The sequence below is a fragment of the Neovison vison genome, chromosome 8 (genome assembly GCF_020171115.1).
Source record: "Neovison vison isolate M4711 chromosome 8, ASM_NN_V1, whole genome shotgun sequence".
Lineage (NCBI taxonomy): Eukaryota > Metazoa > Chordata > Mammalia > Carnivora > Mustelidae > Neogale > Neogale vison.
This window is the reverse complement of record NC_058098.1, coordinates 92367030-92388753: the sequence shown is the minus strand read 5'-3', so window position 1 is coordinate 92388753 and position 21724 is coordinate 92367030. Positions and strand designations below refer to the sequence as shown.

At 48.5% G+C, this 21724-nt stretch overlaps 1 protein-coding gene across 20 annotated transcripts in view; it reads right to left on the bottom strand.

The window, feature by feature from the left end:
• The window catches only part of DYSF (dysferlin), a 204696-nt gene extending 195996 nt beyond the window's left edge, over positions 1 to 8700 (bottom strand). For 11 of the 20 annotated variants that reach the window (XM_044261345.1, XM_044261347.1, XM_044261351.1 and 8 more), the window contains exon 1: positions 1124 to 1214. In XM_044261345.1, coding sequence (XP_044117280.1) covers positions 1124 to 1214 — 91 coding nt within the window. Of the gene's footprint in view, positions 1 to 1123; positions 1215 to 8143; positions 8336 to 8460 lie in introns of those variants that run through there. The other 9 variants (XM_044261353.1, XM_044261350.1, XM_044261359.1 and 6 more) reach the window with 2 other exon arrangements.
• Positions 8701 to 21724: the final 13024 nt, after the last annotated feature.

Here is a 21724-nt window from a genome sequence, read left to right as displayed (position 1 = left end):
ACTTGGGGACCAGATGGAGGTCATGGGTCAGAGCTAAAGAGCCCCCTGGTGCCCTCACAGTTTTCAAATCACATGAAAACACCAGCCACTCTTCCCTCTACTTTTGACCATATTTTGTGAGGCACGTATATTTTAATTCCACAAAACCACAGGATACGCTTCCTGGTAAGAGAGAAACCCCTTATCCTCTCTTTATGTACCTGTCTTTGCAGAACTGGGGTCCTGACTCACAGCCATTGCTCCTTCTCTTAATTTTTTTTTTTAAGATTTTATTTATTTATTTATTTATTTGACACAGAGAGATCATAAGTAGGCAGAGAAGAAGGTGGCGGGGGGGGGGGGGGGGGGGAGAAGCAGGCTCCCTGCTGAACAGAGAGCCCAATGCAGCGCTGGATCCTAGGACCCTGAGATCATGACCTGAGCCCAAGGCAGAGGCTTAACCTACCGAGGCACCCAGGTGCCCCCCTTTTCTTAACTTTAACATATCCTTCCTCTTTCCTTTGCCCCTCCTGAGACACCTCCTCCCATGGGAATGTCTGCCTCAAAGAGGATGGGTTAAAGGTGCACAGTGAGAATAGGAGTTTCAAGTCCTCCGTTGCTACAGAGAGAGACACCCTCTCTTGTCCAAGCACCCCTTGTAGGGGCATAGGCTCTTTGAGACATGGTGATTCAATACGGACAGGGTTCAGTAAAAATGGGTGAACAAATAAGTGAATGAATGAATGAATGAAATCAAGACAGTTTCAAAAACACACCATCTACCCGCCCAGTTTCTAAGTGATCCTGATTCCTCTCTCTATTCTGCACCCATCTTTCTTCTACCATCCCTATCCCCACTGCCTTGTCGGTAAGGGCTCGAACTTTATTACCTCTCCATATAGGTCTTAGGAAAGTAAGAACTGTTGACTTACTACGGCCCTTCCAGTGTTTCAGTGTTTCAGAATTTCAGAGCACTATGGTGTTTACTATGCTCGGTTTCATCCTCCCGGTCCTCCCTGCAGAGCTGAGATTGCTGTCCCTGTGCGGTCGGCTAGGGTTACTGCGGGAGCGGTGGCCGCAGACCCAGCCGGGCGCGCCCAGAGTCGGGTGGCGCGGGGCCGAACGAAGGCCACGGGGCTCTCACCTCGGAAAGTCAGGCTGGCGACCGGGTCACTGCGCCGGTCCTTCTTCACACTGGGGAGGTTGCTGGCCCTCACCAGCAGGCAGCACAGCATGGTTCAGCCGCCCGGGGCGCGCAGGGGCGCGCGGGCAGGACGCGAGCGGGAGCGGGAGCGGGAGCAGAGGGTCGGGGCACCAGCGAGCGAGCGCCCGGCTCCGCGGCACCCGTGCCAGAAGGGAGCTGTCGCCTTCGCTGCGCTTCCGCGGAACAGTCCCCGCGCCTGGCCGCGGCCGCGGGGAGGACACCGGACACTCGCTGGGCGGACCCTCTCCCACCCCACCCCGGCCCCCGCCCCGACCCGTCCTGCAGCTGGTGGGCAGGGCGGGGCCGGGGTCAGAAGCGCGCGGGTGGGGGCGCCGGTCCCCCTCGGCGGCTCGTCGCCGCGGGCCAGAGACTGAAGATCCGCTGACGCGGGGGCACAGCTGCGCCAGGCCGTGGCGACTCGGAGCCCGCCGCCCCGCTCGTCCGAGCCCCGAGCGCACCCGTGCGGACCTCGCGGGCGGCCGCGGCTCTGCAGCCGGCTGCGCCCAGCCCGGGCCCGCACTCCCCAGGCGCAGCTAAACCGGGGCGAAGGAGGAATGAGCGAAAGCGGGAGGAAGGGACATCCGGCCGCAGGAACGCGAGTGTCTGCGCCAAACAACTAGTTGGAGCGAGCGCTGGACGAGCGTGCGAAGCGACGCAGCGACACGCGGCACCCTGAGCCCGGGCCTTGCGCCGCTCCCCATTACCACCCTCCTCGGGGCCTAGGCTGCCGTTCTCTTGGGTCCCGAGCCCTCGCGAACCCGCCTCTCAACTTCCCCCAAGCAGTCTGGGGTCGTTCGTCTCCGCTGGCGGGGGTGTCTGTCCAAGGGACACTGTTCCATGGAGCACAGAGATCCTCCGGCTGCCCCCTCGGTCCCCTGCCGCAGCCCGGACAGCAACCTTCAGGCCCAGCGCCGGTACAAAACCCGCCTTGTCTCCGGATCAGGTCTCTGGATCAAGCCGGGGCCTAGTACACAATGGGAGTTCCTTCCAAGGGGCAAGTATTGGGAGTGAAGATCACTTTAAGGTTGTTTATTATTAAAGTCTACTTGAGGCAAGATTTCACTTACTAGAAGCCTGAGTCTTCCCTGCTGACACCCCTCACTTGAGCAGCATCGGTGCACCGACAACATCCAAACGCCTCCCCAGAGCCATTTCCTCTACTACCCTCTCCTGCCTGGGACCTCCAGTCCATTACCGATCCTAAAACAAATACCATGAGGACTCAAAGGCCTCCCTCGTTCTTGAAATAGAGCCCAGACCCCTTACCTCTACCCGCTGGGAAAGGCCACTCCACCCCTCACTCTGAGTCCCAGCTTCAGTTCTTTCTCAATTTGGGGAACACACAGAGCTTTCTTCCAACTTGGAGCTCTGCTGTCCCCTCTGCACACAAATGCCTTCCCCTCTCTCTTTCCAGGACCACCCCCATTCATCCTTAGGCCTCAGCTAAGGATGACAGATCGCTAAGCGACAGATGGCTTCCCTGGGGAAGCCATCTCTGACATCAAGGTCCAGATTGGGTCCCTCTGGCGAACAATGGGACAGCCACACTTTTCCTTCTTGGCACTCCCTGTAATTGTAGGGAATCACTAAGTGTAATCACCTGTGTGAGGTCTAGCTGGATGGTGGAGTCAGGTGAGGGGAGAGACCAAGGCCGTTTCAGTCGGTTGGGTATTCCCTGTGCACAATAGGAGCCGGCCTGGGGTCACCACAGTGGACTGTGGACTTGGCTCCCCAGTGGCCCTTCAAGTCCCATGATGAGGTTAAGTCAATGGTTCTCCAGGAGGTCAGTACTGCCCCCTGGAGGAATTTTGGATGCGATGATTTAGGATTTTTTTTTTTTTTTTTTTTTTTAATCATTGTCACAGTGATTCCAGGCCATGCTACTTCCCTGTCACCTCCTCCGGCCCTAATCTGTCAGAGACAGCACAGGAAATCTGTAGGGAGCCTATCTAATATTTCCAGAGGAATATTCCAAGGGACTTGTACAAACATTTGGCTTGTGTCCAAGGAACAGAAGCTCCACACGTCTGTTCTGTAAACCAGAAAATCAGCAGCTGGTGGCCTGAGCCCAGGACACTTCCTGAGGCTTCTTTCCCATCCCTAACCTCCAGCTGCCCAGCCTGGTGGCCATTCACTTCTCTCTGATGAGACGGCTGACATTCTAGTGCAGCTGAGGCCTAAAGGGGGCTTCCTCCCAAGGAGACTTGTATCAGGAACGCAGTTCTCATAAGAGGGTCTTGGGACCTCAACTCGTCTCCCTCCTATGTTCTTCCCTTCTTTCACAGAAATTTTGCGTTGTCTTACCTGGACCCATAGCCAGCCAAACAGAAAGACTGCATTTCCCAGCCTCCCTCCCAGCTAGATACGGCCATGATGAGACCAAGAGATGAGCAGGAGGGAACTGTCTGGGAAGGGGCACGCCTGTGCATGCAGCAGGATAGGTTGTCACGGTGAGCCGTCACCAACCATGTTGTCAAGGGGATCCCTGGAGATAGCAGAGCAACAAAACAGAAGGACCCAGGGTCCCGGAAGCCTTGTGGGTCAGAACCATACCGTCCAGGACTCCCCACACATCAACCGTTAGGTGAGTGAGAGAGACTCTCGTGTTCATGGCCCCAGTTAGTGGGAGCTCACCTGCAGCCAGGTCTGGTCCCACCTGACGCTGCAGGTAAGGACAGCGCCTCCGCACCCCAGGCCACTCCGGGACCTCTGTGATGGCACCAGCTTAGGAGCCACGGTGAGGTTATCAGGGGGCGGGGGGACCTGTTTGGAAGCTGAGTTTGCATAGCTGTGTGCCCTGAAGCATATGACTTGACCTTTCAGAGACTGTTTCCACTACCGTGAAATCAAGAAAATGATACTTCACAGAGCTGCTGGGAGGATTAAACTGAACAGTGGCCCTTCCGGCACATTGGCCGGCACACAGTAGGTCTGCAAGAGGTGCTCGCGCTCTCCTGGTTCCCATTTCATTCTAATGAACCAGTTTCAGAAAGAGACCAGCGTACGGGAAGCAGAGACGGAGACTGAGTTTGGCCTGGGGAGAGGGACTGAGGTTTGTGGGCTTGAGGAGTCACCGGAGGGATACCTATCTGTTCCCAGAAAGACCTAGACTATGGTGAATGTCACGGCCAGACATCAGGCAGCGGGACCAATGCCTCAGTTCAGAAGGGGCTGCTCCAGGAGGGGCAGCCAGAGGAGACAAGACCAGGGTCCCTTGAGGCAGAGGGGATAGCCGCTCACCACTGACTCCACCGTGCCCAGTCTGGAAGGACCGCAGCTGGACAGACAGCTGACGACTGGAATGACCAGGTAAAAATGGTAGTGAGAGTCTCCTTGGGTGTGTGAGGTGATTTCTTAGTACCTGTACAATACATATCAGCTGTCATAATAATTATAATAATGTATATATAAAATCCTATATAACAGTAATACTTAATATGTATTGAGTGCCAAGCAGTATGGTGTGAGCAGACAAATCCTGATCCTCCACCTCTTCCCGCTTGTCTCCTGAAAATCAAAGCTAAGACCCAAAGGAGATGGTGGAGTAGTTAAAGATGGGGCTCTGGAGCCAGAGCGCATAGCCTTGATTCCCAACTCCACGACTCACCAGTGTATAACTTAACCTCTTTGTGCCAGTTTTCTTGTCTGTAAAGTGAGAGCATACTAGTTGCTATTATATATGTTTGGGAGGAGGGTCAAAGGTCTACATAAAGTGCGTGGTACAAAATATAGCTGGAACGTGATCTAGCTCATGAGTTCTATGTAGAACATTGCCTAGCCCCTAGTAAGCTGGATATCAGTTAAATATGTCTCTTTCAGAGGGTTGTTGTGGGGTTTTAAAGAAACAGCTTCTGAAAATGGTACATTGTTCGTGCTTAATGAATGCCCATTCTCTCTCCTTGGGATGAATACACATTTTTAGACTCAGAATCCTCCATGTTTTGGTCCTTTGTCTTATAGGCACTCCCTGCAGCCTATAAGACACTCCCTATATGCCCCCCACTTTGACTTAGCCCCATGCTGGGTACCCCAAGCTCTTCCACCCCTCCCCCATCGCCCCACCCCCCCACTCCCCCACCCCCCCCCACCCCTACCCCCCCACTCCCCCCACCTCCCCACCCCCCCCACCCCCCGCTGGCTCAGGCCCAGGCTGCCCTGGCCGTGGGCAGCCCATGGTATGCTTTCCAAAGCACTTTCTTATTCATGAGCCATGGGTGCTGAGAACAACAGAGGGCGGTGAAGAGGGAGGGTGGGGTGAGGATGGGAGGTAGTTTGACCCCTGTGTGATTTTGGCCAGGCTCCTGTACTGCTCTGGGCCTATTTGCTCATCTCTAAAGGGAAATAATATCCCTGCCCTTTGGCCTCACAAAGCTGCAGTGGGCATGAAATGAAGTTATGCGGGCACAGAGTGGGTGTCGTTCTGGGATATTATAATCAGGTAGCCAAAGGAGAGGCTCTGTGGGCCCCAAGCCTAAAGGGCCTGGGAAGGCCAGATCCAGGCTCACTGGTGAGGGAATACTTCCCAGAAGGCTGTTTCGCTCTGAGAGACCAGAACCTTCTGTGTAATCATTCACTAACCAGGCCCTGGCTGAGAGAAGGAGAGTGAGCAGGCCTGAATGCTGTGGGGAGGCCAAATTTGGACATGGGTTAAGAGCTTGGCCAGTGCAGGAGGTGGAATGTGTCCAGGGCTAGGGAAGGGAGGCACTGCATTCCCCCATGACTGCCTGGCAGTGACGTCCATGACTGGCAGTGCGGGGCTCCAGCCAGCCTCCTCTGGGGGCACTCGCTGTCAACAAGAGACAACGTACTTCCCTTCTCCTCAGGGAAGGGGGGAGCCCACCCAGAGGAGCCAGGCAGCAGGCAAAGGGCAAGAATGCGGACTGACATCAGGCAGATGTGGGGAGGGGCTCGGTCACAGACAGGGATGGAGGATGAAGGATGGGGGATGGGGAAGACTGCCCACGGACAGCCACATCCCTGTGGGCAAAGCGCTTCAGGGGTTAGAAAGTGCTTTCCCATACATTATTCATTCTTTCCCTTCTCCTGCTAGGGTTCAGAGCCTGGCCTGTGTGGGGGTACTTCACAGCATGAGGCAAGTATGTGTGTGCTAGGGTAGGGGTCGGGGGGTGGGGAGATGGGGGTTGCCATCAGGGAAGGAAAATGTGGTTGACTGAATGGGCATCAGAGGAGGCAAGACCCCTGAGGACACAGGCAGGGCGAGGCGGCGGCCCCCCCTAGAGGTTCTTTGAAGCCTGGACAGGTCTAGAGGATGCCATCACGAAGCCTGCTCAGCCCTTGGGCTAGGTCTCTTCTCCCACCAAGGGATGCTGGAGAAAGAGGCAGCCATTCAATATACAGGGTTTTCCCCCCTCCCTCCACGGTGACACTACCCTCCTTCCCTTCAGTCAGGGGGACATTCACAGTGGGAATGGTGCTCCCTGGAGTTGAGCACCGAGGAGCCCAGGCCTTCCGTGAGGCCGCTGGCCTGGCCTGCCTAGTGCTGAGGATGCAGCGGAAGTGAGGAGGCCCCCCATTCATGCCTTTGTCTTCCCCCTGGAAACACCTGGATAAAGTTCATGTCCGGAGGCCACTGTGGGAAACCGGTCGAAAACAGGTCAAAGCTGAATGTCAGCAAAGAAGTACAGCTGGAGTGTCACCTCCCACTCCCCCTCTGTCCTTATCCTCTTGGCGCAGGCTGCTTCCCAGGCTACAGGCCCCTTCAGGGACTCCTCCCTGAGAAACCCCAGATTTCATATCTGGGACTATGTGGGCGTATGTGCCTGTTAGGACACATCGGTGTGTGCTGCTGTGGACACATGCCTTGGTTCTCTAACCCTGTACCCCTTGGAACCCTGGAGATGTCACAGGCACTCCTGGGTGGACATGTGTCTGGGAATACGTGTGCATATGGGCGTCTGGGAACACGAAGATCCAGGAGCTCGAAAAGAGAGCTCTGCTGAAAGGCCAGGGACCAGTTGTTGCCAGGATTTCGGGGGGCCTGGGATGAAGCCAGGTCTTTGAAGAGAAGGAAAATGACAAGTCATGGAGACAAAGAGCAAACCCATCCAGTTAGTGGGGGTTGGACTCTCACACCCTGATCCTTCTCCCCCAGGCTGGCTCCAAACCCAAAGACTCAGCTGCGTAGCCCACAGCTCTGACTTAGCCTTGAGGGGTTTCCAGGTAAACAGATGGGGCCTGGCCCTCACCTCCTGGAGGAGAAGTCCACTCATGACCATAGGAAGGCTTTACTCTGGGAGGTCCCAACCGGATAGGGGAGCAGGCTCCTTTGTTCAAGGACGATGAAGATAGCATTCCCCAGATACCACTCCCCAGCAAGTTCCAGTCTGGTGGGAGGGGAGTGCAGAGGGGAGAAAGTTCCTAGAGGTTGGTGCTGGTGTTAGCTGGACCAGCTGCTTAACTTCTCCCACCCTGTGCACAAAGCAAGAGTAGGATCCTTGGAGAGGTAGGCGGTGCCTCTGCCCCCAGGGGCCAGGCCAGCCAACCCAGCCTGTGATAGAGAGCTGGGGCCTAGGACAGCTGCCAGGCCCAGGCTGGGAAGACAGCTGGGCTATAAATAGGCCTGAGACCCAGCCCTCCACGCACAGAGGAGGGGATCCCTGCAGTAGAGAGCTTCTCTGCCCACAGAAAGGAAAGACCTCTTTTAAGAGATCCAGAAGAGTGAGAGGAGAAATGTGCCCCCTCCTCCAAGCCCAATGTAGCTCCAACCTGGCCTCGGTTTCCAGGTCCCAGAGAAGTGCAGTTCAACGACTTCTCTCCTTGCCTCGGTTTCCCTCTGGGTCGCCCCTTCCCCAGGATGTCGGTCTCTGAGACACCCAAAGTCAGTCTGGCCCGGCTCATGGAGTCTCTTCTCTCCCATCCCGGAGCTCCCTGGGTGGAGGTCCAGGAGGCCCCTCACAGACCCCCACCCTCCCTGCCTGAGGGGATGCCGGACCCTCCTACCTGCAAACACCGCAGAGCAGTAGGCATCGCTGATGTCGGTGTCCGGGGTGTGGACGTTCTCAGCATAGAGGATGAAGACCCTCAGCATGACTGGCACGAGTTAGGGCCCCGTGTGCCCAAGGGCGCAGAGAAGGCTGGGGAAGGTCGGGGACGATCGAGGCGCAGCTGGTGGGTCTCCCTAACTGGAGAAAGCTGAAGGAGGGAGGCCGGTTGTGATCGCTGGCCCCTGGCTCAGATCTTCTGCTTTTAAAGAGAACCAGGCCAGCCCCGCGCTGCTCCAGGGGGCTACACCCGGTCGCCGCCCCAACCGCGCTTACCCCGCTAGTCGGTGGGCGCTCGGAGAACAGGGGCTTCTGCTCATCTTCCAGCCCCGCCGCCCTACCCGGGCTCGGCTGAGCTGTAATTCAATGCTCCGACCGCAGACTCTCCCAATGACAAGGCGTTTTGCACCTGGCCGGGTAACAGCGGACAGGGCGGCGGCCGCGATGGCCGGGGGCTGGCCCAGGGCTCCGGACGCCCAGCGCAGTCCAGATCTCGCTCGCGACAGGAGAAAAGGCTGAGTCCCTCCCCCGACCTTCCACCCACCCCTGGCCGCGCGCCTCGCCAAGCCCGTCGCCTCCTCCCGCGGCCGCGAGCGTTCGAGCACTCTCTGTCCGACTCAGCCCGCAGCTCTGAGAACCAGGTGGAGGGCGGGCGCACGGACAGCGCTTTCCGGAGAAGCCCAGAGCTAAGGAATCTCATTGACCGGCCTATTCTGGCTGCCTTAAAAACTCTGCTCCCTCCACGCCTCCCCCTCGCCTTTTTTTTTTTTTTTTTTTGGCTGTGAAACAACACCTGTTACTTTTAATACAAAACCATAAAGGAAAGAAATCTCAGTCTGAAAAAAATAGTATTAACATTTGGATGTTTACCAATTCAGGCTTTTCCTCTGAAGATGTGTGTGTAAATTATTTATTATATTTCTGAGATCAATGTATACGCAGTTCTGTGTCCTGTTTCCATGTAATATTTTCTTGCATCATTATAAATTTTTCATAGACAGTTTTATCAATAGCTACATCATTTTGTATAGCTTTTTCCCATTGTTATACATCACTATTATAATGGCAGGACATACTTTTTTATATTAAAAACTGGAATATAGGGGCGCCTGGGTGGCTCAGTGGGTTAAGCCGCTGCCTTCGGCTCAGGTCATGATCTCAGGGTCCTGGGATCGAGTCCCGCATCGGGCTCTCTGCTCAGCGGGGAGCCTGTTTCCCTCTCTCTCTCTCTGCCTGCCTCTCCATCTACTTGTGGTTTCTCTCTGTCAAATAAATAAATAAAATATTAAAAAAAAAAACTGGAATATAAGCCCATTTGGGGCTCCTTCTCCTAGTTCCTTAGGTTGGATTCTCAGCCTTGGAATGATAAAGTTTGCAGGACTTGCCTTTTTTTAGGTCCTAGTCCCTATGGCTAAACCGCTTTCTGGGAGCTGTGTAGATCCGCACTCCCAGAAGTTGGGTGACTCACCTTCTAAAGAGGGCAACTTGGATGGGTGTGCAGCTGTCAGCAAAACTTCTCCCTACCCACGGAGGTAGGACACACCCACCCAGGGCAGGAACAGAAAGCTGTTTTGTCCCATAGCCTGTGGGGCCGGGGCGGGGGGGGGGGTGCGGAGAGAAGACTTTCTGAAAGGTCTATAATGTCCCGTGGTCACCTATGGTCCTCCTGCGGCAACTTGTGCCTCCTCTTTTCTTTGCCTCTAGCACACTATGTAGTGGGGGAAGAGAGGATATGGGGGGTGGGGGGGTTGAAATGCTGTCGTCCATTGAACAGGCATGTATCCAGTCCTACAACATGCCAAGTACTGTCCTGAGTGTGGGGACACAATGATGAACAGAAGTGGCTTGGTTCCTGTTAGGGGCTGAATTGTGTCCCACCCCCTGCCCCAATTCCACATGTTGAGAATCCATATATTAATTCCTATGCCCCAAACCCGAGTTAGGAATATGACTGTATTTGGAGTTGGGGCCTTTACAGAGGTGATGAAGTTAAAACAAGAGTGGGGGCTAATCCGATATGACAAGAGGAAGTCTGAACACAGAGACACGCGGGAGGTCTGCACACAGAAGAAAGACCACATGAGCATCCAGTGAGAAGGCAGCCCTCTGAAAGCCAACAAAAAAAGGCCTCAGAAGAAACTGAATTTGCCAATCAATAACCTGATCCTGTATTTCTAGCCTCCAGAACCGTGAGAAAAATTTCTATTAAGACACCCAGTCTGGGGGCGCCTGGGTGGCTCAGTGGGTTAAAGCCTCTGCCTTCAGCTCAGGTCATGATTCCAGGGTCCTGGGATCGAGCCCCACATCGGGCTCTCTGCTCAGCGGGGAGCCTGCTTCCTCCTCTCTCTCTGCCTGCCTCTCTGCCTACTTGTGACCTCTGTCTGTCGAATAAATTTAAAAAAAAAAATTAAAAAAAAAAAAAAGACACCCAGTCTGGGACATCTGGGTGGCTCAGTCGGTTAAGCGTCTGCCTTCAATTCAGGTCATGATCTCAGGGTCCTGGGATCAAGCCCTGTATCAGGTTCCTTGCTCAGCGGGGAGCCTGCTTCCCCCTCTCCCTCTGCTGCTCCCCCTGCTTGTGCTCTCTCTTCTTTCTCTTCCTCTGTACCTGATAAATAAATAAAACCTTTAAAAAAAAAATAGAGAGACACCCAGTCTGTGGTATATGGCTATGGCAGTTTAAGAAAACTAGTACAGTCCCTGATCTCAAGGAGTTTCTTTCCATGGTCCTGGAGGAAAGAGGCAACTGACACTTAAGAAATAATCAAGCCAATCATATACCGTTACAAATCTGTCAGTGCGGAAAAGGACAGAGGATGGGGCCCTCCTGTAATCTAAGGGACCATGAGAGCTATCTGGGATGAGATCTGAAGGATGATTAGGAGTTCGCTGGGCAAGACTGAGGTCGGGGCAGGGGAAAGGGGTGTTCTAGAGACGGGAAAGGAAATGCTCTGGGTCAAGGCCCTGGGGAGGCCGGGAGAAAGACCACTGTGGAAAGCAGGCTGGGGGTGGGGGGATGGGGAGGGATGGAGGAGGTGACGCTGAGAGAACCACACAGGGCCTGTGTCCCCCAGAGGGACAGCAGGATGGGGTTCACTCTTCAGTAGCTCTCTCTGAGTGGTTTTTTTGTTTTTGAGAATGAAGTGCAAGGGGTCAGACTGAAGCCAAAAAGATCAGTTTGAAGCTCCAGCAGAGGGTCAAGGTGGGAGAGGATGGGGACTCTGCCCAAGGTGGTGAGGGTGGGGTTGGGAAGAATTGAAGCCAAGCTGGTAGGAAGTAGGAAGAAGCAAAACAAGTGGAATAGATCAGGTTTCTTGCTGCTAACCTTGGCCATTATAGGTGGCTGGAGAAGAGAAACCTTTGGCTTGGATGAAGTAATTGACTCGTTTTTCATTCCTTTAACCAACATTTATTCATAGGGTGCCTTGCATGTGTCAGGAGTTTGCCAGATTCAGATTTTAGAGAAGGGTACCAAGAAGGAAATAAAATTTAATTTCATTGGGAAGAAGGGCAAGAAGCCCGGTTGATACAGGGAAAGCCCAAATTGGCATCTATTTTTAAAGAAGTACAGTTTGGCTCTATTCAGATGTATAACGTAACATGAAGCCGTTCTAAGACAGAGCTAAAATTGGATCTCAGAAGCACCTAGCTGCTTGCAAATATGGTGTGACTAAAGTGATTGGACAAGAACCAGTTTTCTTTATAGGTTAAACATTCCCCTTGTAACTTCTCTACATGATTTATTCATGCAGCAGGTTCTGTTCAAACTTTTTAAGTAAACTCTACTCCCAACGTGGGGCTCAAACTCGTGACCCTCAACTCAAGACTTGCATGTTCTACTGACTAAGCCAGCCAGGCACCCCTCTCTTCAAACTTGTTATGCACAGGTCAATCTGTACAGAAATCAATTTTTTTAAAGATTTTATTTATTTATTTGACAGAGAAAGAGATCACAAGTAGGCAGCGAGGCGGGATGGGGAGGGAAGCAGGCTCCCCGCTGAGCAGAAGGTCCAATGCGGGGCTCCATCCCAGGACCCTGAGATCATGACCTGAGCCGAAGGCAGAGGCTTAACCCACTGAGCCACCCAGGCACCCCCAGAAATTAATTCTTATTAAGTATGCACCTCAACTTTATTCTTCAATGGGTAGGACATTTTTGGGGGTATCTTCTGTACTTCAAAGAACCACGTTCTCTGAGACAATCCCTGGCAAAGGGAAAGACCCCTGATTCAACATTGAACCAATCAGATGATCTCTTCCCAAGAATTTGTAATTGAGACTGAGGGATGCTAGCCTCTATGTGTGGCTGGAACGGAGCTGAATGAAACTAGAGGCTCAGAAGAAGCCACATGCATGGACAAGTGGAGAAAATTCTGCATTCTGGAAAAAAAGACACACCTTGACCTTGGACTTCCGGCCCCTAGAACTACAAAAGAATAAATTTGCTGTTGTAACCACTACAGTTGGGACAATTGGTAAGAACAGCCACAGGAAACGAATACTGAGCCTCCACTAAGGCAATCGGATCATTGTTGAGAAGGACAGGCATTTGGAGCCCTCCGACTGCTTACTGTCATGGAGCACATAAAGGAAGGTCAACTCCCCACCCTCCTTGAGAAACCAAGGACCAAGTTTGATTTTATTTCCCAGTAGAAAATGGAACGAAAAAAAAAAGAGCAGATTTTTGACAAAAGAGGTAATTTGGAAAATGTACATGATTTCTCTGTTCTCTGCCACTCAGATCTTTGCGGAGCTCCCTGAGAACCAGAGACCCTGATCACACTCTGGTCATTTAATCTGAGAAAAAAAAACTCATGGTAGTTTCAGAGCGTTTCAGTCTCTCATGAAAGGGACCTTCCTGAGAAGCTCCCATAATAAACACTTAGTAAACAGTTGATAAGTAGAAACTCTTATTATCCATTCAGGCGTGGGTGCTAGTCTGGCCTGAAAGGAGGGTATTCAGAATGGAGGATAGGTTCCCTCTGGTGTGAAATTCCCCCTGAAATGTCTCCCCTAGGGACAGGGGGTGGAAAACAGCTTGTCTGCTGAAGGGCACAGAGCACAGTTCTGGGACTGTGCGAGTAGGTCCATCTGTGTGCACAACTCTCCTTTTGAATTTATTTCAGAGGGTGAGGCGTCTCTAGACTGGAAGAAAGGAAGCCCCCACACACACACACACACACTGGGAGAGAAGGAGGAAGCGAAGGAGTGAGGAAAGAGAGAGACAGAGAGAGCTTCTGAGGAAACAGATGGAGTGTGGAATGGAATAGGATTTCAACTTCTCCTCGAGGGACGTTATCTCATCTTGTGGAAGAGGCCACAACACCCCCGGGATGCACCAGTCCTAGCCAATGTGAAGAAACTTGCTGCAGGCCCCAGCAGGGGGAAGGGTCCGGTGCTGGTTGTTCCTGGTTCCCTACTAAGGTACAGAACGAGAGCGGAGGCAGAGCTGAGGCCGATAGATGGGAAGCAAGTGTGAGAGGTTCGTGCTCTCTCGGCGCAGAGATGAGGCAGGGAGCTTTCTGAAGCTCCACACCAAAGAATTCCTCTTCATTCATGGAGAGATAACACCACAAAGCCTACAGAACATTTCCAGGAATTAAGAGGGCAACAAACTGGTGTTCAGTGTTTCTTCCTTGGCTAAAGGTTGGGACTTTGGGGAAAGAAAGGACATCAAGAGAAGTGAAGATTTGACTTGTCACTGTTTCCAGTGTGGTCAATCCGGAGGTCTCCTGTATCAGAATCTTCTTATAAAAAACGGAGACACCTGGGTCCCTCTGTACTCCTCGATCTATTGAGTTAAAATCTCTGCAAACTGCCAAGGATTCTGGCTTTTAGAAGTTCTCCACTTACTCTTTTGCAGACCAAAGACCGGGAACCACTGACTGAGAAAGGATCGAAGAAAAGGCTTTGGCTCTTTGAATCATAACCTAAAATGCCAGATGAGTGCCCTCTCGAATCCAGATGAAGTATGTTTCACAAGCACTGAGAAGACTATGTTTGGTGATTGGCTTTAACTGGAAAAAAGAGCACTGGGAAGAGGAGGGAGGTGAATGAGACAATATTCAGCTAAGAACTGCAAAGAGAACAATGGCAGCATGTGTCAAGGGATGACACCGGAGTCAGACTGCCTGGGTTCAAGTATGAGCTCTCCTCACTCGCTGATGGTCTTAGGGGCAAGTACCTAACTTGCCTGAGCCTTGGTTTCCTTATCTAGAACATGGGAACTCTAAGACTGTCCTGCCTCATAGTATAAGTGCTTGTGATGGTTAATTTTATGTCAGCTTGACTGGGCTGAGGGATGCCTGGAGAGTTGGCAAAACATTATTTTGGTGTCTGTTGAGGCTGTTTCCATAAGAGATTAGCATTTGAATCAGTAGATTGAGAAATGATCATCCCCACCAATGTGGGGGGACAAAAATCATCCAATCTATTGAGGGCCTGAATAGACTGAAGAGAAGAAAGGCAAAGGAAGGACAAATTTGTTCTCTACTTGAGCTGGGACATCCATCTTGTCCTGTCCTTGGACATCAGCCCTCCTGGTTCTCCCACCTTTGACTTAGTTGGCTCCCCTAGTTCTCAGGCCTTTGGGTTGGTACTCATACAACACCACTGGCTTTTCTGGGCTTCCAGCTTATAGACATCAGATTATGGGACTTCTCAGCCACCATAATCACAGGAGCCAATCTCTCATAATAAATCTATTTATATGTTAATATATAAAATCTCTTTATATAAATATTTATATATATATATTTATATAATTGGTTCTGTTTCTCTGGAGAAATCTAACACAGTGTTTTGCATATAATATATATGCCTGGTGCATAGTGAACATTCAATAAGTGTTAGCTCTATTTATTATTGGAATGTGTAACTAGTATTTCATAGGATTAAAACTTGAGAAAAGTGGAGCACCTGGCTGGCTCACTTGATGGAGCACTTGACTCTTTTTTTTTTTTTTTTTAAAGATTTTATTTATTTATTTGACAGAGAGAGATCACAAGCAGGCAGAGAGGCAGGCAGAGAGAGAGAGAGGAAGGGAAGCAGGCTCCCTGCTGAGCAGAGAGCCCGATGTGGGACTCGATCCCAGGACCCTGAGATCATGACCTGAGCTGAAGGCAGCGGCTTAACCCACTGAGCCACCCAGGCGCCCTGAGCACTTGACTCTTGATATCAGGGTTGTAAGTTTGAGTCCCACATTAGGTGTAGAGATTACTTAAAAACTAAATTTAAAACAAAAAAAAAACTTTAGAAATGAAGCCACAATATTTACGGCCTCTGACATCTATAAAAATGCATGTTCTCTTTGTCCATTTGGGCTGCTGTAATGAAATACCATAGACTGGGTGGCTTATAAACAACAGAAATGTATTTCTCACAACCCTGGAGGCTGGAAGCAGAGATCAGGGTGCCAGCATGGTCAGGGGAGGACGCTCTTCCAGGTTGCAGACTTCTCATTGGATCTTCACATGGAGGCAGAGGGCTGGCCATCTCCCTGGGGCCTCTTTTTAGGCACTAATCCCATTCATGAGGGTTTCACATTCATGACTTCAGTACTTCCCAAAGGCCCCTCCTACTACTCCCTAAACTTCAGGGGTTAGGATTTCAACATATGAATTTTGGGGGACACAAACATTCAGACCATAGCAGAAGCATTTGGGGTTTTAACAGTAGAGGTACTTATACAAACCCAACAAAGGCGTGTGTTAAGGTACCCTTAGTTCAAAGAAGCATAAATACCAGAAGGCGAGAGAGAGTCCTGTAGATCAAGAAGATGTGTCCCTGCATGGAAATCCTCACCAAAATTCATGCAAGAAAGGCTCTAGGTGAGGATTCAAGGAGACGGGGAGAATATGGTTAATGGAGATGAGGATTCTAGTGCAAGGACAAGCTGAGGTGGTAAGGAGAGACTTCCACTCTCTGAACATATGGGGAAGTCACACTAACTCCCAGATATGCATCTGGTAATGTCTTGACTTATCTTAGGGACAATTCCATCTCTCAGAAGATGAGCTGAGAAAGAAGGGACCTGCTACGTGGAACCCTAACCTGACCAGCAAGAAAGAACTGGTTGGAGAAGCAGGTGTAGAAGGTATGCTTGGGGATGGAGGCTGGCCGGGGTGATGACCTGTTTTCAAGGCCCAAACCCTGTTGTTTCTACAGGGCTCGGCCTTTCTACAACAGGCTCTCCCAAAGCCAGAGCACCCACTTAATTCCTTGACCCTGTCAAATCCTCACCCTTATCAAGAGTTTCCTTTTTATGGAGTCAGCTGAGGAAGGTCTCTTGAGGTTCTTCAAATATTTGGCTTGAGAAAAATAGGACTGAGCCAAAGGTCCTGCTGAGAACGACAGAACAAAGCATACTATGGCGTTTTCTACCCAGTCACAGTACTACGTAGCTGCTTTTCTCTTGCCCAATCTGGTCCGGAAATCAGATCCTATTGACACCCCTAACACTTGAGAACACTTTTCCCTCCAAGGTCGTCCCGATCATGCATAGGCTCTGAGGTTGGTCCTCACTCATACTCAAGCCTCTTGGTGGTTTTAGAATTGGATGCTTGTCAGAGCATTCTTAGTTTGTTACACCTAATATATATAATGATGGGGGAAAGACTTGGAAAAAAAGAATGATATAACATGGTTGCTAGTCTCTTTGTATCTGGTAACAAGGCCTATGTTGATAATCACAGTTGAATGTTTCCACTACTCATTCCATTTTCCTCTTAACCTCTGCCAGCACGAAGCATGGCCAGATTTGAGACCTTTCTGGTCTTGTCATTATCAGATTGGCACAGCTATCCTTTGACTGGAACTATTGGGCCAAAGAGTCAGAAGGAGCACTCCCATGAATCTTCTAGTTTCCAAACATAGTCATTCTTGCTCCTACGGTGTAGCAGCAACTGAATTTCCTCCTGGTAAACAAGATCAATCATCCTATTGGGTACAACAAACCTTTTCCCTTCCTGTGGTTCAGTGGCATGAGTAACCCCAAAAGGTGAAAGGGCAGTCTCAGCTTCCAGTTCATTAGAGTCATGCCCTTATGTCTGGTATATGCATTCTTCTCTTGGATACTTGCACTTCCAAAAAGATTGAGGCCAAGGTCACAAAGAACTAACAATCCTGGATTTTATTGGGAGGTAGAACTCTTTCAAGTGGGGTAGTAGGTGTAATAGTGAGGGGGAGCGCTCTGACCTCTACTCCTTGGTTCCCAAACCCATACATTCCAACCATGGGTGAGATGGGTCCACATATTGGCCTCTAAGGTATACAAACCATCTATGGGAGAACTCACATTTCCCAAGATCTGGTCTCCAATTTGTGCCATAACTAGTCTTCAAGTCATTCTAACTATCAAGCCAACTGCTTCTGGGTGATGGAGCACATGGGAAAATTTGTGAAGTCTATGGGCATGAACACATGGCCCACAAGTCTGTTTACCAAAAAGTGTGTCTCCTTGTTAAAGTGATGTTGGGTGTTCTTCCATGATAAGGTCCATCGCTAAGTCCACAAATGGTGGTACTATTAGAAGCCCCAAGTTTAAGGAAGGCAAACCCATACCTGAAATGGGTACATTCCTAATGAGGACAAAACACTATACCCTCCATGATGGGAGGGGTTGAATATAGTCAATCACCTACTAAGTGGTTAGTGGCTTCCCAAGAGAAATGTGTCCTGTCAGGGGCTCCTTACCTACATGTGCCCTGTAACACCAGATGGGGAATTCCTTCATAGTTGTCTTAGAGGTTTTCTGGTTCTCTGAGCCAGTTTTAATTATCTGTTTATAACTTTGTCTTTTCCCCTAAATTTCCTTATTGGGCCATAAGAACCAAATGGCTCTAGAGTCTTTATAAATCACTACAGTTGTCACTTCATTGCCACATACTTGGTTATCCAATGCCTGCCCTCCACCTGCACTTTGCTCCTTGGTATCACTGGTAATACTTGAATAACTAGGATGACACTGCACACCATAGACCCCTGTGTCCTATTCACCTCTGGCAGAAAGCTTACCCATATACTCCTTGAATATATGATCAATGCAACCCCGGAGTCTAATTTTTAATACTGATTTTGAAATAGTTCTAGGTCCACTGGACCTAGTTGCAAAGAAATTGTACTGGAAAGTCCTGTGCATCCCTCCCTTAATTCCCCCGTGTTATCATTTTAAATAACTATAGAACTACACTCAAATGAACAAATGGCATTGGTATACCCCATAAAACTTTTAAAGTTTCACCAGCTATACGTGCCTTCATTTATGTGTGTATGCACACTATGCAGTCTTGTTGTGTAGCCTGGCATAACCACCACGATGATCAAGCTACTCAACCATACTATTGCAAGACTCCTTCCTGCTAACCTCTTTATACCTACACCATGCTCTCTCTCATTCTCAATCCCTGTCCTAATCCACCCTCCCTGTTATTTCATGAATGTTACACAAATGGAATCATGTGGCATGCATATCTTATTTTTTTAAGATTTTATATATTTATTTGATAGAGAGAGAGAGAGAGAGCAGGCAGAGAAGGCGGCAGAGAGAGGGGGAAGCAGGCTCTGTGCTGAGCAGAGAGCCCGATGCAGGGCTCAATCCCAGGACCCTGGGATCATGACCTGAGCTGAAGGCAGAAGCTTAACCTACTGAGCCACCCAGGCGCCCCGGCTTGCATATCTTTTTATAGGCTTTTTTCACCTAGTGTAATTTCTTCAAGGTTAGTAGTTGTTTTTTTATTGCTGAATAGTATTTTGTAGTATGTATGTACCACCGTTTTTTTTAATCATTCACCCATTGAAGGATATTTGGGTAGTTCCCAGTTTGGGACTATTGTAAACAAAGCTGCTATGAATATTCATGTACAATTCTTGTGTAAAAAAGTCAGTCTTCATTTCTCTGGGATATATGCCTGAGTGCAAATGTCGGGTCATATGGTAAACCCATTTTTACTTTTGAAAGAATCTGTCAACTGGATCCCCAAAATGGTCATGCCATTTTACAGTCCCATCAGCAAATATGAGTAACTCGGTTTCTCTGAACACTTGCCAGCATTTGGAATTATCCCTATTTTTCATTTTAGCCATTCTGATAGTTGTAGAATGATGTCTCATTTTGACTTTAATTTGCATTTATCCAACAGCTAATGATGTTAAACATCTTTTTACGTGTTTGTGATCTGTATATTCTCTTAGGTGAAATGTCTTATGTTTTCTGCTGACTTTCTAACTGGATTTTTTAAAAAGTTTTTGAGACTTCTTTATACATTCTAGGTATAAAGTCCTTTTTGGGTAGATTTGTAAATATTTTCCGCTAGTCTATAACTTGTCCTTCCATCCTTTTAACTAGGTCTTCTATAGAACAAGTTTTCACTTTGATGAAATGCAATTTACCCATTTTTTTCCTCTTATGGATTGTGCTTTGGGTATCAAGTCCAAGAACCTTCGCCAAGTGCTAGATTTTTAAGATTGTCCCTTATGCTCTTTTCTAAAAGTTTTATAATTTTATGTTTTAGGTAAGTTTTACATTTAAATCCATGATCCCTTTTGAGTTTTTAATATGTGTGAAGTTTAGCTTGAGGTTAATTTTTTCTGATGAATGTCCTGCTGAGGGTACTCTCCAGCACCATTTACTGAAAAGGTTACTCCTCTTCTATTGAATTGCCTTTGCTACTTTGTAAATAATTAATTGGGTATATGTACATATATATGTATATACATATATGTACACACATATATATACATTTATATATACATATTTTATATGTATATATATTTTAAATATATATATATTTTTTTAAGATTTATTTATTTGTCAGAGAGACACAGTGAGAGAGGGAACACAAGCAAGGGGAGTGAGAGAGGGAGAAGCAGGCTTCCTGCTGAGCAAGGAGCCTGATGCAGGGCTCAATCACAGGACCCCAGGATCAGGACCTGAGCCAAAGGCAGATGCCCAACAACTGAGCCACTCAGGCACCCCTAATTGTGTATATTTGCATGGACCTATTTCCAGGTTTGTTCCATTCATCTATGTGTTTTTCCTTCTGCTAATATCACATTTTCTTGATTACTATACCTATATAGTAAGCCCTAACATTGGAAACTGACTCCTCTGACTTTATTCTTCTTTTTCAAGGTTGTTTTGGCTATTCTAGGGCTTTTCCTTTCCCACATAAACTTTAGAATAAATTTGTCTATGTCTACAAAAATACTGCTGAAATTTTGATAGGATTGCATAAAACCTATAGAACAATCCTATAGATTGCATAAAACCTATAGAACATCTTTAAAATGTTGAATTTTTGGGGGCGCCTGGGTGGCTCAGTGGGTTAAGCCGCTGCCTTCGGCTCAGGTCATGGTCTCGGGGTCCTGGGATCGAGTCCCGCATCGGGCTCTCTGCTCAGCAGGGAGCCTGCTTCCCTCTCTCTCTCTCTGCCTGCCTCTCTGCCTACTTGTGATTTCTCTCTGTCAAATAAATAAATAAAATCTTTAAAAAATATATTTTATAATTTTCATTACCTAAATCCCATCCATGTATTGGTACATTTATACCTGATATTCTTTGGAGCAACTGTAAATGGTATAGAATTTTTAAAATTTTGGGGTTTTGCTTGTTTGTTGTCAGTATATAGAAAGTACAATCAACTTTTGTGTTGCTCTTGTATCTTACTGAACTCAATTTGTTAGTTCTAGAAGTTTTGTTATAGATTCCTTGGAATTTTCTATGTAGACAATCATGTCATGTCTAAGTAAGTTTTATTTCTACTTTCCAATCTGTATGCTTCTTTTCCTCTTGGGTGCTTGAACACGTAGTAAGTACTATGCTGAATAGCAGCTGTGAGAATGGACATTCTTTCATTGTTCCCAATCTCAGAGGGAAAGCATTTGGTCTTTCAACATTAAGTATGATGCCATATCTATATCTATATATATCTTTTTTTGATAAATCCTCTTATGAGATTGATGAAGTTCCTTCTATTTTTAGTGTACTGAAAGTTTTTACCATTAGGTGTTGAATCAATTGATTTATCAGTTTTTTCCTTCTTTAGCCTGATGATATGGTGGATTACACTGATTACATTTCCAGTATTGACTCATCCTTGAATATCTGGAATAAATCATTCATAAAATGAGTTGGGAAGTATTCTTTTATTTTCTGGAAGAGACTGTGTTTTGTTACAAATTCCATTTTAGGATTATTCAGGTTCTTTACTTCATCTTGGCTTAATTTTAATGGTTTGTGATTTTCAAGAAATTTGTCCATTTTTTTAAGTTGTCAAATTTGACTATAGTTGTTCATGGTATTCTTTTAATATTCTTTTGATAGCAGCAGGATCTGTGGTGGTATTGTTTCATTCCTGGTATTAGTAATTTGTGTCTTCTTTTTGTTAATCTTGCTAGAGGTTTATCAATGTTTTGTTTTTGAGGGACTCGTTATGTGTAATTTCCCCCTCTTCTTCCTCTTTTCAATTTCATTGGTTTCTGCTCTCTAACATTACCTTCTGATTGCTTTGGGCTTATTTTGTTCTTTCTTGTTTCTTGAGCT